This window comes from Narcine bancroftii, chromosome 2 (assembly GCF_036971445.1).
Source record: "Narcine bancroftii isolate sNarBan1 chromosome 2, sNarBan1.hap1, whole genome shotgun sequence".
Lineage (NCBI taxonomy): Eukaryota > Metazoa > Chordata > Chondrichthyes > Torpediniformes > Narcinidae > Narcine > Narcine bancroftii.
The window spans coordinates 354063792-354081810 of NC_091470.1; the positions used below are offsets into that span (position 1 = coordinate 354063792).

The 18019-nt window shown below is 40.7% G+C and overlaps 1 protein-coding gene across 5 annotated transcripts in view; it reads right to left on the reverse strand.

The window, feature by feature from the left end:
- Positions 1-18019, reverse strand: part of lama1 (laminin, alpha 1) — a 336199-nt gene that overhangs the window by 131185 nt on the left and 186995 nt on the right. For 4 of the 5 annotated variants that reach the window (XM_069922348.1, XM_069922347.1, XM_069922351.1 and 1 more), the window contains 5 exons: positions 14698-14834; positions 12776-13012; positions 11648-11791; positions 10826-11005; positions 7905-8090 (listed from right to left, as the gene is read on the reverse strand). In XM_069922348.1, the coding sequence (XP_069778449.1) occupies positions 7905-8090; positions 10826-11005; positions 11648-11791; positions 12776-13012; positions 14698-14834 (884 nt within the window). The remainder of the gene's footprint in view (positions 1-7904; positions 8091-10825; positions 11006-11647; positions 11792-12775; positions 13013-14697; positions 14835-18019) is intronic. The other variant, XM_069922349.1, reaches the window with a different exon arrangement.

Consider the following 18019-nt stretch of genomic DNA (forward strand, 5'->3'; position numbering starts at 1 on the left):
CATAGTCCGAAGTCTCATCTGCCTTCTAAGGTGTGAAAAAAATTTCCTGATGATGCTTTTCAAAAATAAGCAATAGATTGCTTGACAACCTGATGAGTACTTTTCCCTCAATTAACACTATTAGACTCTGGGTATGATCATACAGTTGTTGGTGAAAGCTTGCCTTGTAAAAATCAACTGGATGTTACCGGAGGGACCATACAACTCAAGGTCATTGCCGTGAAGCAATCTGGACTGTCCTAATAGGAGTGTGAATAGTACCTTTTTTAAATATGAATTATGAATGTTAAGCATGATCCCACTATTTGTGCAAGGGCATTCATTGGAAAGAGACAGCCTGTTCTTTTGGAGATTGCCTTGCTTGGATTGTCTTTGATCCATTGCCTTCATTCAAATTCAGGTGATTGGCACATATTTCTGAAAACCATCTCAGCGTCAGCGTGGCAACTCCAACTAAAATCCCCTGTTTCTCCTTCTTTTAACCTAAACTGGCTGAACGTATCATAATCCCTCAGTGCTTTGGCCAAATCATTCTGCTTGTACCTGAGACCACAAAGGACATACTGGCACAGAGCATTTCAATAAAATCCTATTCACACATATCCTGGCCACATGTATGCTTATCTTTTTAAAACAGAGCTTAGCTGACCAGCTTTCTCCACCATGCAGTGTCTGTGACCAGGGATAACTCATAACTCTAGCCAGGTATCCATCAACCTTGGCACATTTCTGCAATATGTACCTTGGCTCCACACCATATATTTTTCCCCACAGAGAGATCATACATGCTTAAAGAAAGGTTGTCAAAGAGCTCTTAGCTTGAGCTACACAAATCTTGAAAAATGTCAAATCCCTGCATATTCCTGCCCCCCCCCCCCCCCCACCCAAGAACGGTGATGCTGGAATCTTGAGTGAACAATTAGAAGCTGGAGGAACTGAATGGTCAGACAGCATCTGTGGCTAGAAAGGGTCGTGTTCAGGTTGGAACCCTTTATCACAATTAAATTAGGAAGAAATGATATCAAGATGGAAAACACTGAGCTTCTCCTTTCCTACCCCCCCTTAATATATGACCTTCTTACTTTAGTTCAATGTGGGATCTCAACTCAAAACTCAATCCATGAATGAAGTCTGGCCCATTGAGCTTCTCAATGCTTTATTAAAAAAAAATGTTAGTCCTCAAACAATTCAGGCATTCCCATAAATTATTTCCCAGAACCCCCGAAACAGACGCTCCATTCTGAGCTGTGTCACTAGAAGAGATTACCAGTGGACAAAGGAAAATTTCAAGGATCTATGCAGCCTCCCTGAATAAGATCAGCATCCCCTTCAACTCTCTGGCCTATGACAGCCCAGGAATGGAGAAGGTGTATTGGTGATTCCATTGAGAACCTTGATATTAAGATATAAAGAACCTGTGTAAAAGGAGCACACGGTCATCCTGGCACGCAGGATCCACCCACACGCCCTGTCAGCCACCGCCTACTCCATCTGTGGAAGAGTCTGTTGTTCACACATTGGAATTTTAGATCCCTTAAAACTGATATGGCACTAATTCACTCTTAATCCCAAGTGAATGTCAAAGAAGTTGTTCTCAGGAAGGAAGAACAAGTGTTTGTAAAAAAAAAAAATTGAAAAAAATATAATTTTAATCACATAAAAGTTCCAAATTCTTCAATGATTATAGTTTGTAATCCAGGCGCATTGAATCTATTCGCCCCAATAGTAAAATTCTTCTTGCCCACTTTTTAACAGAATGTTGAGGTAAGTGTTCACAGATCAACACATCAACTCTTAGGACAACTTTCTTCCAGTAACTAATTTCCGTATGGAGCAGGGTTTTTTTTTAGAAGAATGAATGGACAAATCCACAATGTGGCCATTAATTTTACAACACTTTAAACCTCTAATTTTACCACACTTTAAACATTTTAAACATGGGGGAAAAAAAAAGAGTGTGAGCTTAACTGTTCACTGATCTATGGATCTAAATGGCCCTTCTCTCCGAGAGAATAACTGTTTCACAACACAGTTGCAGGCTGAGGTGCGCTTTGCTTCTTCACCGACCTGGCTTAGATGGTCACCACGTACTTGACTGTTGGACACATTTAAATTACACTCTGCTAGCAGCTGGACGCAGAAATGCACATTTTAGAAAAATCTGGAAAGATTTTTTTGTGTCAGGAAAGAAAATGAATTCAGCAAACTGAAAGGCTGTTCCTCCAAAATACGAATACAGTTACTTGGCCATGAAATAGATCAAATCGTAATAGACATTTCATTTATTACAAAATCCAGCAGGCAGAACGGAAGCAGGTTCAAGGATCACTAGGCATTCCCGAGCTGAAAGAATGAGAAGGCAGCAGAAAGATGGCAGCTCCAACTGAAGCCTCGGACATAAATATATTGAGCCATGTTCCGAGCTGAGTGCAGCAGGTTATATTCTCTCTTTCAACACTTCACTATCAAATAATTCGTCCAAAGTGACTGAGTGGTTCAAATTAAGCTATTGCTACATTGCTGGCCATTCAGTTATGCACTTAACGATTAGTCCAACAAAAACTACCACTGTGGTTGCAAATGTCACAAAGTACTGCAGAAGACCTTTGACAAGGTGCCGCACATAAGGCTATTAACAAGATAAGAGCCCATGGTGTAACAGGAAATATACAGGCATGGATAGAGCATTGGCTGATTGGGACGAAACAGAGAGTGGAAATACTGGGATCATATTCTGGTTGGCTGCCAGTTGCTAGTCCCATTCTACACAAGTCGGTGCTGGTGTCACCTCTTTTTATGTTGTATATTAATGATTTGGATTATGGAATGAATGGCTTTGTGGCCAAGTTCGCAGATGATACGAAAGCAGGTGGAGGAGCACGAAGGGTAGAGGAAACATGGAGGTTGCAGAAGGACTTAAAACAGATTAGGAGAGTGGGCAGAGAAGTGGAAAATGAAATACAATGTCGGAAGGTGCATGGCCATGCACATTAGTGGAAAATAAACAGGTAGACTATTTTTTTTTTAATGGGGAGAAAACTGAAAATATCCAGATGCAAAGGGACCTAGCAGTCGTCTTGTAGGGTAGCCTGAAGGTAAACTTGCATGTTGAGTTGGTGGTGAAGAAGGAAAATGCAAGAGGAATAGACTATAAGAGTAGGAATGTGATGTTGAGACTTTATAGGCCCTGGTGAGACCTCACTGGGAGTACTGAGAGCAGTTTTGGGCTCCACATTTAAGAAAGGATGTGTTGACATTGGAGAGGGTTCAGAGGAGCTTAACAAGGATGGTTCTGGAAATGAAAGGGTTATTTAGGAGAATGAGGGTGGATCTCAGTGAAACATTTCGTATGTTGAAAGGCATGAACAGGTTGTTTCCCATGGTGGGAGAGACTAAGAAAAGAGGGGACAGGATTGAAAAGCATCCACTTAGAACAGAGATGTGGAGGAATTTCTTCAGCCAGAGGGTGATAAATCTGTGGAATTTGTTGCCACAGGCAGTTCTGGAGGCCGTGCCACTAGGTGTATTTAAGGAAAGTCTTTGATTAGCCAGGGCATCAAAAGTTATGGGGAGAAGGTATGGTCATGAGGCTAAGTGTGAAAATGGATCAGCTCGTGATTAAATGGCAGGCACACTTGATGGGCTGAATGGCCTATTTCTGCTCCGATGTCTTAAACTTCATCAACCTTAATTTTTTTTCTCTCCACCTGATCTACTGAGATCTTCAACATCTTGTTCTTACATAATTTTTAGTACTTGATGGCTCTTCAGTTTTAGACATGGAGTCAAGGCCATTGAGGCACAGAGAATGAAAGAAGGCCTTCAGCCCAGCATGTTCATTCTCGATGTCAAGCGCCCAAATCTCATTTCATTTTCTTCCCTTGCATTCTCTCAGCTCTCCTCAGATTCTCCCACTCACCTGGACAAAGGGGCAATTTACAGCAGCTACTTAATCTATCAACCCACACCCCTTTGGGATTTTGGAGAGAACTGTAGCATCTAGAGCAGTGCTTTTCTAACTTTTTCTTTTCACACACATCACCTTAAGTAATCCCTATACCATAGGTGCTCTCTGATTAGTAAGGGATTACATAAAGCAGTATGTGAGTGGGAAGGGAAGGTTGAGAATCACTGCTCTAGATCCAATTGTTACTGAAATAGTTTGCTTGAGAAAAATTGTCATTGGCCCATTTTCTTTGGAGTTATGAAACCGTGCACATGACAAGTCAATGAGGTACGATTAAAACAATGGTTTTCAAACTTTTTCTTTCCACTCACATACCACCTTAAGCAATGCCTTACTAATGACAGAGCACCAGTGGCATAGGTCTTACTTAAGGAGGTATGTAAGTGGAAAGAAAAAGTTTGAAAACCACTGATCTAGAGGAAACACATGACACAGAGAGAGCGTGCAAACTCCACACATACACACAGCACACCGGAGGTCAGGATTGAACCCAGGTCTCTGGCTATGTTGAGGATGCGGCTCTGCTAGTTGCACTACTATTCGGAAGGGTTCTTGTTTGCAACACTGGTTAAATGCCATGCATACCTGAGAGCGGCAATAGCACTAGAGAGTTTAATGACTGAAGGATTGCTGAGAAAGAAGGACTCGAAAAATCTTGAATTGGGAGTTTTGTTAACACAGTGAGCAGGAGCTGTGGGCTAAATAATATTTGTGATGAAGCCTTCATCATCAAAATATGGCATGCAAAACACAGTAATAACAAGAGGTGATGTTCCAGAACACAGAAGGATGGAAGGAATTCTCTGCCCTAGCACTGGGATAGCATTGGCCGAGTACGTGCAACCATATGGAAGGGAAAACTTCAAACCTACAAAGCACAGGGGGGAAATCATTCCTGGGATTTGGCAGCTGAAAGACAGAGGAAGCCGGTCTCTCTCTGTCAGAAAGCCTGAGGTAGAAAACCATCTGCACTTCAGTACATCTATCAATGGCCTTCCTGCTTGAGATTCAATGGGCCAACTCCAGCAGCGCACATGTCACGCAAATTCATTTCATGTTAGAAGCTGACTTGAAGATGAAAGGTTTCCCAGAGGACAATGGAAGAAAGTAGAGGAATGGAGAATTCAGGATGGTTCCCAGCAATGTGGAATGGTCCATAAAACCGAGGCCCGGGATCAGCATCTTTAAGATCCAAACCTTAAAATTTTCAGATCCAGCAATTTTTGGGTGATAATTTAGGTATGTTCTGTAACAATGTTATCACTAATGCTTTTTTATTGTAGTTGTTATTGAGAGGTAATGGAAAAATCATAAAATATTATGATCTTTGTGAATGGGTTGAACATCTTTCAGAAATTTGCAATTTCAAATAAACGTTGAAACCTTATGCTTGGATGCGTCTATTAGACAGTCAGATAGGAGCTGCTTTAATTGAGTTTCAGTTTCAATGACAAAGTTGCATTATCATCAATCAGATGGAAGGAATTTGCATTGGGATGAGGAATGCAGAAATTACAATGTGAGAGTATCGTACATTCCTTAGGCTGAATAAGTGAAGGTTAACGAGAGGCCAAACAATGGTCATCAGAAGAATCGTAAATTGGGACAAATTTCTTCACAAAGGAGGCTGTTAAAAATATAGGATGCTTCTCTTTAACACATGGTTGGGTTAATGACCCATGCCTCCCCTGAGGTTAAACAGATTGTGATGGAAGACAAAGTGATGGTCATAAAGAAAAAAAAGAAATGAGGTCAGTCTTTTTGTTTTACGCACACAGCTGCTACGATTCAGAAATGTTCCCCCCAAAATTCCAGAGCACAGTCTGGGTAAAAGGACCAGAATGGAAATGAGGGACTCATTCCTGTTCCCGATATTTTACCTCCTTGTCCCCCTAGAAATTATTACGGAATGCCTAACTGCAGGCGATAAACAACAATGGGCTAATGAACAGGACGTTATTGATGACGCGCGATGACGCGTAAAGCACTAGGTGTATTAGGTTAGGTCTGTTGGTACTGCAAAGGAGGCATTCCATTATGATAAGTCACGAATTGGGAAATAGGGCTTCTTAAATAAATAGTCATTGATATCCTCAGCAATGCAAAAGGACAAAATGTCTATTTCTTTGTTACAGAAGACAGACTTCGGGAAACTAGACAGGTGAAAAATAAAAGTAAACATGTTAAAAGATGAATGCAATGAAGGACATTCTTACTGAATGATATTCTACAAAAAAATAGATATATCACGGCACTCGCATTCATTCCGGGAATATGCTCTCCACATTAAATTAAGTCTGAGGTGCCTGTCAAAGTTTATTTCTCGGCACGAACTGGTTCACCATTTTGAGAAGTGAGAGAGAAAAGAAAATGAACAGGGGGGGGGGGGGGGGGGTGGGGCAGGGGAACTGATGGACTCGAATGTGAGATAAGTGCCTGTAAAATCATGTTTATTTGGGAGTGAGACTCAACAACAATTATGTCAACGGGGCAAAGTTGCAAATATGAATATGGAAAATAAAACTGTTTTACATCGAGTGTATGCAGAGGGTGTATATCGCTGGATTTTGATTAATTGCTTTATCGGAAAACTGGGATTTACAAGCACATATTCATTTTTTTTCTGTGGTAATAACCAGCATATTTGTAAAGTCTGGAACCGTGGTGATTATATGGTAATCTTAACAGGTTTTACATAGATCAGTTTTCAGTTTGAAATATCTGGCTCTGGATTTATCAGCCTCTGACGCTTACCGTAGCAGGCATGTTACATGTAAATTATATGCCACGGTCAATGTCGACGGAGTGACGTTCCATGTACAGTCTGCGTAAATCATGCAACTAAGGTATTTAGTCTAAACTCACAGTGAAATCCAGAATTTTGGAGTTTTGGTCGTTCCTGTGTGAACAGCCACTCCGGAAGGTAAGTGCAAAAATTGCCGATGGAAACAAAACGTTAGTTCAATGTAAAAAAACATATTAGACTGCTAGAGAGTGCAACACAGAAAAAGGCCCTTAGGTCCACAAGTCTGCCTCGACCCATTTCCCCAATCCTGAATTAATCCTATATTCTCATCCACTTCAACACCTACCCCTCCCCGTCCTTAATCTACCACTGGTGCATTAGGGGAAATTTACAATGGATGACTAACATGCAAACCTCCATGTCCATGGGTGCAGATGGAAACCCAAGTGTGGGTGGGACATTTTGGTCGGTGGGGACAAGTTGGGACAAATAGCCTGTTTCCACATTGTATGGCCCTGTAACATCTTTCCACGACAACCCTCTTGTCTTCTATGGGCCAGCCAATGTTGAACCCAGACTATTAATTCACAGTGGTTCCTGTGTTTCTGGATCAGCTGGGGTTGTAAACTAGGGATGGTGATTCAAAATGTTTTGCATCACTATCCATTTTAAATTTATCCCTGCTAATAGCTTCCTTTCTTGCAGCTGATCTCCACGGGAAGGATTTTGCCATGCTTTTTGAAGAATATTAGGAATCCAGCTGTTTAATGCCAGCATCGTGCTGCTACGTGGAACCCCTGAAACAAACATCAGAAAGCCTCAGCAGACCAGGCTCCCTCTGTCAACCTGAAACATTAACTCTGCTTCTTTCACTTCAGATGCTGCCAGAATTGCTCAATATTTCCAGCACGTTCTGTTTTATTTCCATGATCCTGAGGCTGAGATTAATGAAGCAAAATTATCAAATCTCAGCATTCAAATGTAATTATCTTATTAAATAACAAAGTAACATTGCGTTGACCATGATATTGCAACATCAATAACAAAATCACCCTGTGCACCAGGGAGAGGAAATCTAGTGTTTTACATGCAAGTTAAGAAATTTTTGATTCTCTGAACATTATCTTAATTTGCACCGACTGGCTACGTCCGACATAGTTTAGCAGACTGAAGAGATGATCGCAGCTTTACCTCAGTCAAGTCGATTTCATGTTGGCTTGGCAGTCCATTTGCAGAAGTGGAAATGTTCCTGTAAATTACAATGTTGCTACTGTGTCCTCCCTTCAGGATTATCTGTGGTTCCAGGTTCAAGTTTGCAGAGCCCTCTTGAGCATGGTAGGTGAAGGCATATCTTAGCTTCCCTCCATAAGCTAAAAGCTGTAGAAAGAGGAGTACAAAAACTCAGGGGCTTGGGTGGGTTAGGGTTGCAGAGTTTTAACAATGACCATTGCATAGATAATGAAGGCATTCTGACTGAGCCTTGCACAACAATCGCCCAACGTGAACAAACAGAGAGAGATTAATTCAACATAAGCAATTATAACAACTTATAGTACCTTTAATGAGGCTTAAATCTGGCACATTAAATCTCCACATTAAATTAAGTCTGAGGCGCCTGTCAAAGTTTATTTCTCGGCACGAACTGGTTCACCATTTTGAAAAGTGAGAGAGAAAAGAAAATGAACAGGGGTGGGGGGGGGGGGGGCAGGGGAACTGCTGGACTCGAATGTGAGATAAGTGCCTGTAAAATCATGTTTATTTGGGAGTGAGACTCAACAACAATTATGTCAACGGGGCAAAGTTGCAAATATGAATATGGAAAATAAAACTGTTTTACATCGAGTGTATCGCTGGATTTAGATTAATTGCTTTATCGGAAAACTGAGATTTACAAGCACATATTCATTTTTTTTCTGTGGTAATAACCAGCATATTTGTAATTCATTCCCGGAATGAATGCAAGTGCCATGATATATCTATTTTTTTGTAGAATATCATTCAGTAAGAATGTCCTTCATCGCATTCATCTTTTAATTCTCCATCGTACTGGAGAATTATCAAACAAAGAAATTATACCAAGCCATAAATAGAAACATTAAGAAGGATCCAAAGCTTCACATTGCAGCATCTCTAGTTTCTTGTGTGTCCCTTGGTCAAAAAGGTGGGCTTTAAGGAAAATCTCAAAGATAGAATGAAGGTTAGAAAGATGGAGGTTTAGGTTGTGAACTCTAGAGCTAAGTACCAGTCCGCTCAAAGAGCAAACACCAACAGGGTATGGTGAACTGTTGGTCCATTTCAGTGCTTTGTGACCCAATGGCCAGCAGCAGAACAATTAAACTATTCCCTGGAGCAAAGAGGAATATGGATAGAGGTGTATAAAATTATGAGGGATAACGATAAGAGTAAATGCAACCAGGCTTTTTACACTGAGGTCAGGTGAGAAAATGACATGCATTAAGGTTATGGGGGAACATTTGGGGAAGTTTCTTCATGCAGAGAGTGATAAGAGTGTGGAAAGAGCAGCTGTTACAGTTCTGTGTTGTGTATTGGCCTATGTGTTGTGTGGTTTTATGTTAAAAAGTGACAGTTTGCCTTAGAGAGCCACGGTGAAGGTGGACTGCTGAGAGAGTGGGAGACAGACTGAGCATGTTCAGAAAATGAAAACAATTTCTGGACTTGGACGATAAACCACCACTGGTTGGTGTTGTGGAGTGGAAGAAGGCCCAGAGCATGAGTCATGGTCTGGAAGACAGTTTAGAATGTTAGGCATTTTAAAAGGGACGAACATTCCGAAGGCAGCCAGAAGGATCCGGACCAAGCAAGTTGTTCCTCTCTGTGCAAGCAACACAAGAAGACAACTTCAAATTTTGTGCCCTCTCTCTCTCTCTCTCAAAGATCCTTTGGCTTCAGTTTACCAAACAAACCGAATTTTGTTTATGATCTTTGCTTCAGTTGAGATCGAAGTTTTTTGAGTCTTGTGTGTTTTGTGTCTAAGTTTTTCTGTTGGCTGGTAGGAAATATTACAGACTTTAATTACATATCTTGTATTTAGGCAGGGGAATTTATTAGTTTTACACTGTTATAAAGATTTGCATAATAAGCAGTGGGCATTGTTATAAAAGGGGGAATTTGAATTAAAGTTTGAAGGTGAATTATTTTGTTAATAAAGTAATTATTCATCTTTACCCCTGTGTGATATGCCTTCTTTGTGGTTGCTGGTTTGATCTTGTAACAGCGGCCAGCTGAAATCATGAATGCAGGCTCAATTTGGATGGGTACATAGATGGGAGTGGTATGGAGGACTATGGTCCAGGTGCAAATCAATGTGACTAGCCAGAATTTTGCAAAATTTTGCAAATAGTTTGGCATGGGCCAGATGTGCCGAAAGGCTTGTTGCTCTGTTGTTGTAGTGTTCTATGGTTCGTGACACAAGAGTAAATGATGAAAATCCAGGGAAACGCAGATCAACACGTGAGTAAGGGAGGGCACACCTTCCCTTATCCATCTATTACCTCCTGCCTGTGGGATTGTCCTTCTCCCCCAAACATTTTGTTTGGGCACTTGCCTACATTGCGCATATATTAATGAAGGGGTCAAGCTCGAAATGTTGGTGATGTAGTTTTATCTTTGCTATATAAAGTACACTGTTTAACCTGATGAGTTTCCCCAGCTTTGTGTTTTTACTAGAGATAGAGGATTCTTTTCCCACTGGCAGGAGTTAAGAAGGGGGAGACATAATATCAAAATCAAAGCTTTATTCAGGAATAATGCTGGAAATTGTTTATTCGTACTTAGTAGTACTCCCTTTGACAAAATGCAGGAGATTTTAGCTTCATTAATCATTTTAGGTGTGAAATTGAGAGATTTGAGTCAAAAATGTTCAAGAGGTAGAAAGGATTGTCCAGGGAGTTCCAGAGCTCAAAACTTGTACCGTGGAAGGCCTGGCTGCCAATCATGGAGTTGTTAAATTTAGGAGTCCTGAGTCACTGTCCAAGGACTTCACATAGAAATGTTTATTTGCTAAACAACTTAGCAATTTACTAACTTGTAAGTTATTTTCAGTTTGCATTGGGATTAATACCTAACAATGCTTAGCTTTAATCTGATTGTACCTTGTCTCCTGTGAACTGAGTAGGTAGTGCCCAGTAATGTAGCTCTGTCCGGAGGGGCTTCTGTATCAGGTTAGGGGGCAGCAAGATCTCAGGGGGCCGAGAGTAGATGCTCTCTGTTGTTCCAGTGAGGTTGCCTTGACTCACAATACGAACAGGCAGTTGGTTCGGTGTCAGTATCAGCTGCAGACATACAAAAATACAAAGGTGTATACATATATGAACATTCAAATGTATGTTGATAGATAGGCAGAATGAGAGAGAGAAATAGAGTGAGCAAGAGAGAGAAAACACAGCTGAACGTAACTATTTAATTACATTAACCTTCACGCGCTGTAGATCCTAGAATTATCAATGTTTTTTTTTGGAAGCCATAACAATGGATGAATAGATTTTTCCACTGCAATGATTGGCAGAGGTTATAAAAAGAGTTAATGATCTGAATTTCTAGTATCCTAATCAGCCTAGCTCTTTCATCAATTAAGCAACTTCTTTTTGCCAAAATCAAGTACATTCTTGCCGAAACAGTACAAATAGTTTACACATATAAATGAATATTGTTACATTGTCTTTCTACTTCAGTACAATAATTGACATAACTGTGTAGTGTTTGCACAAAGCATATATCTCATACTTCTCCAACATCTTTTTGATTTATTAATAAATAAATATTTTTTCGAGATTGAAGTTCCATTACTTTTCATGTCACTCCAATTAGCTCCTACTGATAAACGTCATTATATTTACAATCAGCATTTTATCCATTGTTTAGAAATCCTTTGAAAAATGTTCCTTTCAGGACAGACTTTACTCATATGTGCTTACAGGAATTCTGACCAGTCCTTGAAGTTCGGCACAAGAATTGGACACACCAGAGCAATAACAGTGACTGCAACCTTCTGGGTTGTGGCGACTGAGGGCAAATGATCCAGCCTTGCATTCATTGCAATGAACACCAGAAACACCTTGCTGAAATAAGAGTTGAAAAATTATTTGTTTATCTAATATTTAGGTCAAACTGGGCTTTTTTCACAGAGACGTGATAACTTATTCTGTTCTATTTGTTGCATAAAACCATGAAGACAGAATGGAAGGTTCAAGAGAGAAGAAGAGAATTGTATGTTTTAAATGCTCACAGACCACAAAAGGTAAACGACTGACTATATGCGTTTGACAGATTTATTTGAAGAGAACCAATGGGAGGAGCCTGGTGAAGGAAAATGGATTGAATGGCCTGAATCTGTTCTATGCATTTTATTGTTATTCTGAACAATTCTGGCAACTATGGAGTCCTGGAAAAATAATGAGGTTAGATAAAAATGCTACATTTTCCACACAGCACAAATGCAGGAAAATGGCAGTATTACATGCACCCAGTTCATTTTCATTTGAGTGAGACTGTCACTTTAAGAAAACTAATCAAGATGCAAGCCCTACAAGTTTTGGAGATTGATTGTGGACAGCATATACTCAACTCACTACTTCAGAAGAGACTGGAACCCAGGGGCAGAGACCATGTGACTAACATATTAAAAGTACACTGTTTGATCAATGGCCATTTTAAGGAAGAAACACGGAGAAGTATCTCTTTGAAGGGATACTCTGTTGAAGTGGCCTCGTGTGGTAACAGACAATTTGCCTAATTTCTCTCTGTAACAACTTTCTTTGTACAATACAAGGATTCAGTGGCATAATTCAGACTCCTTCCACACGAATCCTTTCCCACGCAGGGAGGAATTCTACCACAAAGGGGAAAAAAAATATCTGAGGTTCACTCATTTTGAAGGAGGGCTGGAGAAGGCAAGTGTCCCCAAGGACAAGTCACTTGCTGACCCTCGAGAGAAGACATAAAGAAAGCATAAGAATGAAACTCTGCAGGGATGCGTGACAAAAGAGGAATAAAGTTGGATATTTTCATAGAGTGATAGAGTTATTATGGAAATGACAATGTACCTTACAGGGACAGAGCCCAGTGTGATCCTTACAACTGCAAACTCCTTGTGCAATATCGCATTTTTCAGGCCTGGTACCTCTGAGATCACAGTTACAGGCAATACAATGGGGATAGTCCCTGTGTCCAACTGCACACATACTGCATTTTTCTCCACTGAATTCTTCTTTACAAAGGCAGTGGCCATCTGTCACATTGCATCCAAAGCCAACAGAACCCGGCTCACTGCAATTACAGGGCTAAAAATGGAAAAGAATGGGAAATTGAGATTTAATTGAATATTACATTTCGAGATACTGCACAGTAACAGGCCTTTCTGGCCCACCCAATTATCCAATAAACCCTATATGTGGGAAGAAACTGGAGCACCTGGAAGGAAACCCACGCAGACACGGAGAACATTCAAGCTCCTTACAGACAGCACCAGGTCAGGTGACATTGTAATAGTTTTGAGCTAACCGTTATGGTGATAACGGCCAAATAAATTGAAAAATGACTATAGAACAGCAGGAAAATAGCATCATCTGGATTTCTGGATTTTAATCGCACATGCACATTGGCCAAAAATTGCTCTCAGACATTTTCCATTCGAACAGTGAGAGATCATAGCATCACCAATGTTTAAATTTAGACATAGAGCATGGTAACAGGCCCTTTTGGCCCATGCTGCTCAAATGACCTACAACCCCAGTCTGTTCTGAATGGTGGGATGAAAGCGGAGCACCTGGAGGAAACCCACGTGGACGCAGGGAGAATGTACAAACTCTTTACAGAGAGTGTCGGACTCTGGTGGAGTATCAGCATTGTGCTAACCATTCTACCTTTTCTTATGACTAATTCTAGACTGTTAATTTTGTCTGATTCTACCTTTGCCATGGTTGATATGTCAATAGTGAATGTGTGGTAGGCTCAGACTCGCATCTTAAAAAACAAAGCTACCCTTAAATCTTCGCAACTTTAACACCAGCAGGATCATTGGGAGGTTGCAGAGTAGAATAACTTTGGATAAAAACCTTGTTAATTGCAAAGGAATACCTAAAATAGCAAATTCCTAGCTTTTAAGGTCTTCAAAGAAAATTATAATGGAGAGAGGAGAAACCAGCAAATAATTTTTAATCCACGTTTTAGCAGATTTCATTCTTGCAAATTCCAGATGTGGAAAGGGAGCACAGTGGGCGGTTAGCGCAACGGGATCAGGACCGGGGTTAGAATCTCCCCCCCCCCCTCTGTCTGTAAGGAGTTTGTACGTGCTCCCTGTGTCTGCATGGGATTTCCCCAGGGGCTCAGGTTACCTCCCACCGTTAAAAATGGAACGGTGGGGGGGGGGCAATAGGTTAATTGGGTGTCGTTTTGGCGGCACGGACTGGTGGGCCGAAATGGCTTGTATGTCTAAATGTTTTTTCTTTCCAAAAGTGTACAGAGCAAAAGAGGGTTGTTGTCTGATTCCAGTTCTCACTCTCCTTGAAGAACAGTTTCTCCACTGCAGGCAGGACGTGCAGCAAGTTTCAAAGGAATCACAACCCAAAATATTAACATAAAGTTAAAGCACTACATTCAGCTTGAAATAGTGGCGCAGAGGCCTTGACTTCAGCTGTACAATGTGGCAGCGGCTGCATGCTCGACTTTGCACTTGAAATTCAATTTCATCAAAAGCAAATCGTTCAGCAGAGATGATCTCATGGCTTTGTCAGAGCTGTTTCCAATTATTATCAGCTTCTTCATCTGTACACCTCAAAGCTGTGCAGGTACTAAACAGCGTACAATCACATTCAGATAGGAACTAATTTTATTGATGGCTGTAATGAAAAATTAAAAAGATCACAGTGGATTTGTACCCAACTTTGTCCAAGGTAGAAGTGATGAAAAGAACAAAAGCCTGGAGCAGCGTCACATTGCTGAAGACAAGGTATTCTCCTTACTCTACCTTGCATCCACTTGTCGGATCACGACCCCAGTAGTTGGCCTCACACCTCTCGCACTTCTCCCCCTCGGTATGTGGAGGGCAGATGCACTGGCCGGTGTCCTTTGCACAATTGTTTTGAGTGTGGAGACAGTCACAAGCTGCAGCAGAAACGCATTGGGATCGTGAAGAAAGGAGTTTTTTTTTGACCTCACACTTGCCAAGAAAATTTGTAAAACATATTGTACTTCAACATGCAGCATTAAGTTCCATGTGGCCATGGACTGCTAATATTCTGTGCAATTTATATTCAGTAACATGAGGTCCTTTTAGTCTGCTCCCCAATCAATTAGATCATGGATGCTTCTGTACTTCATCCACTGTTCTTGCTAGACACCCATTTTCCCTAATTCCCTTTGTGTTAAAAATCATCCATCTCCGTCTTGAGCGTACTTTGCAAGGTCAAATCATTCATACAATCCACAGTGGAATTTTCAGATAAAGAAGTGACAAGGCTGAAAAATTTCCCCAGAAAATTTGTTTATCCACTTGTACCTGGGTGTGAATCTGTCTTATGTTGTGGATCACCTACTTCAATGCCTTGCAGGTAACTTCTGGATTAAAGTCATCAAGTCACGGAGTCAGACAGGCTACAAATAGACACTTTGGCCCAGCTCGTACATGCTGAGCCTGGTATCTACCTAAGCAGATCCCATTTGCCTGCATTAGGCTCACATCTCTCTAAAGTATTCAAATCCATGTACCTGCCCATCTGTTGTAATTCTACTAGATAATTCCATATACACTCCCCCCAACTTTTAAAAGAATAACACCCCTTCCACCTTGGCTTCACAGAACAGTAAAGCAAAGGAACAGGCCATCGTTGCTCCATGATGTATTTCTGTGTCGACTCTGATGTTGATTTAAACTAATCCCGCCTGTCTCCACATGATCTTTATCCTTCAATTCCCAGCAAATTCATGTGCCAGCCTCAGTGCCTCTTAAAAACATTCGTATTGTATCTACTTCCCTTAAAATTGCAAAAGAAAATTTGCCTCGTAAACTTCCTTTCAGTTTTTCCTCTGCCATCTTAAAAGTTATGCCCTGTCGTATTTAACATTTCTCCTCTGGAGGAAAAAAAGACCAAGACAATCTGCCTATCTCTGCCTCTCACAGTTTGACACATTTCTCTCAGGCTGCCCCACAACTTCTGACATGGCAAACAATCTAAATTTGTCCAACCTTTTCTCCAAGGTAATACCCTCTAATCCAGGCAACTGTTTGGTGAATCTCTTCTGCACTCTCTCCATCCCTGCTGTCATGCAGCAACCAGAACTGCACACAATACAAGTGTGTCCAAACCAACATTTTATACAGCTCCAATATAATTTCTTGATCTTTATGCTCAATGACCCAACCAACAGAGGCCAACATCCTGAATGCTGTCTTCCCCACCCTATCCACTTGCAATGCCATTATCTGGGAGCTCTTGCCTTACATCCCAAGATCTCCATCCTAATGCTCCTAAGGGTCTGACCATTTACTCTACATTTTCCTCTGATGTTTGACCTCCCACAGTCTAACACCACACACTTGACGAGATTAAACTTCATCTGCCATTTCTCTGCCCATATTTCTAACTCCTCTATCTCCTGCTGAATCCTGTGACATCCTTGCGCACTGTCCACAACTCTTGTTTTTATGATTTTATATACCTCACTAGGGTTACCCCTCCGCCTCTTGTGTCCAAGGCCCTGCCAATCCAGTCTCTCTTGATAACTCAAGTCTTCTGGACCCAGAATATCCTTGAGAATTTGTCTGCACCCTCTCTAGCTTAATCATATCTTTCCTATACTTTGACAATCAGAACTGCACACAATACTCCATGTTTTGCCATCTGTTTTTAATCAAAGCCACTTAAGCCTTTTCAACAGAGATGAGGTCAGAGGTTGTTAGGATATGGAATGGTTTTGAAAGAGGAACAAAATTTTGGTGGAAATAAAACTGATGGTCACATAGTTTCCAAGAATTGGGATTCGCCTCAGTGATGATGTAGAGATCACATGATTTGGAGAAATATATTTACCAAATTCAGGCATTTTGAGTTCAGTTTTGGGACAGTTCAGCTTGGACTTCACAGATGTCAAAACCCTGTGACATACAGGGGTTGAAACCTTGTGAAAGACAGGTTTGAGTTACAGTAACCAGAATTAATGTTGCTTGTTGTATGTTACTCCGAGAAGAAGAGGAACACAGAAACCGTGGCTTTTGAATTAATGAGGACCACTTTGATGTTTCTTTGGAGAAGAGGACAGAATTTTACTGGGTCAATTTTTGTGTTTGGCCACTTCGTTTAACCCTTGCCTGTGTTTGTGAATTAATTGTGCAAGAAAATAGCCACTTTCGCTGTCATTGAGAAGAGGGCAGATTCTTCATGTAGAAAACATAATTGTGAGTAAAATAGGCCTGAAGATATAATGTTTAAGAGTGCTTTATAATAATTTCTGAATTTAAGATCTTCACGCAAGACTAAAATGATGCTGAACTTTTAAAGATTGACTTTTCAGAGTGGGACTAAATTATACACACACACATCTTTACATTGCGCATAGTGGAGTTAAGAATTAAGTAAGAAATGTTATGTTAATGATAGTTAAATAAAAACTATTATTTTGCATTTCCCATTGCTGTTCCTGTGTTAGTACTAACAAAAACCCTTTAGCTCCAAAAATAATTAAAAGGTGGGTTAGTGTGTAACAACACTCATAACCCTCTTTTGTTTTTAAATCCTTGTCCCTGTCTAAAAGTCTCTTAAATGCCCCTATTGCACCAGCCTCCACTACGATCTCTGGCAATCATTCCTGCTCTCACCACTCTCTATATAGTAAAAAAAAACTTACCCCTGACGTCTCCCCTAAATTTTCTTTCCCTCACCTTTTACAGATGCTCTCTGGTCTTTGCTACTGTGGCTCCAGGAAAATGTTGCTGGCTCTCTATCCTATCTGTGCCTTTCCCAGGGAGAATTTTAAAAATGGAGTTAATGTAGGATTAGTGTAACTGGGAGGTTAGCATGAACTTGATGGGCTGAAGGTCCTGTTTCTAGATTGTATCATTCTGTGACATCTGCAAATTCCTAAAAATCCATCAATGAGGACTCTTAGATGGGAAGTTGGATGTAAGAAAAATGGAAGGTTATGAGCTAGAAGGGAGGGAAACTATAGATTGATATGAAGTAGGTCTACGTAAGTTGGCACATTATCGTGGGCAAAAGGGCCTGTACTTATTCTAATAATAGCCACATGTTAATTCATGTGTGGTTGCCATCAGTTATAAAGAAACATTATAA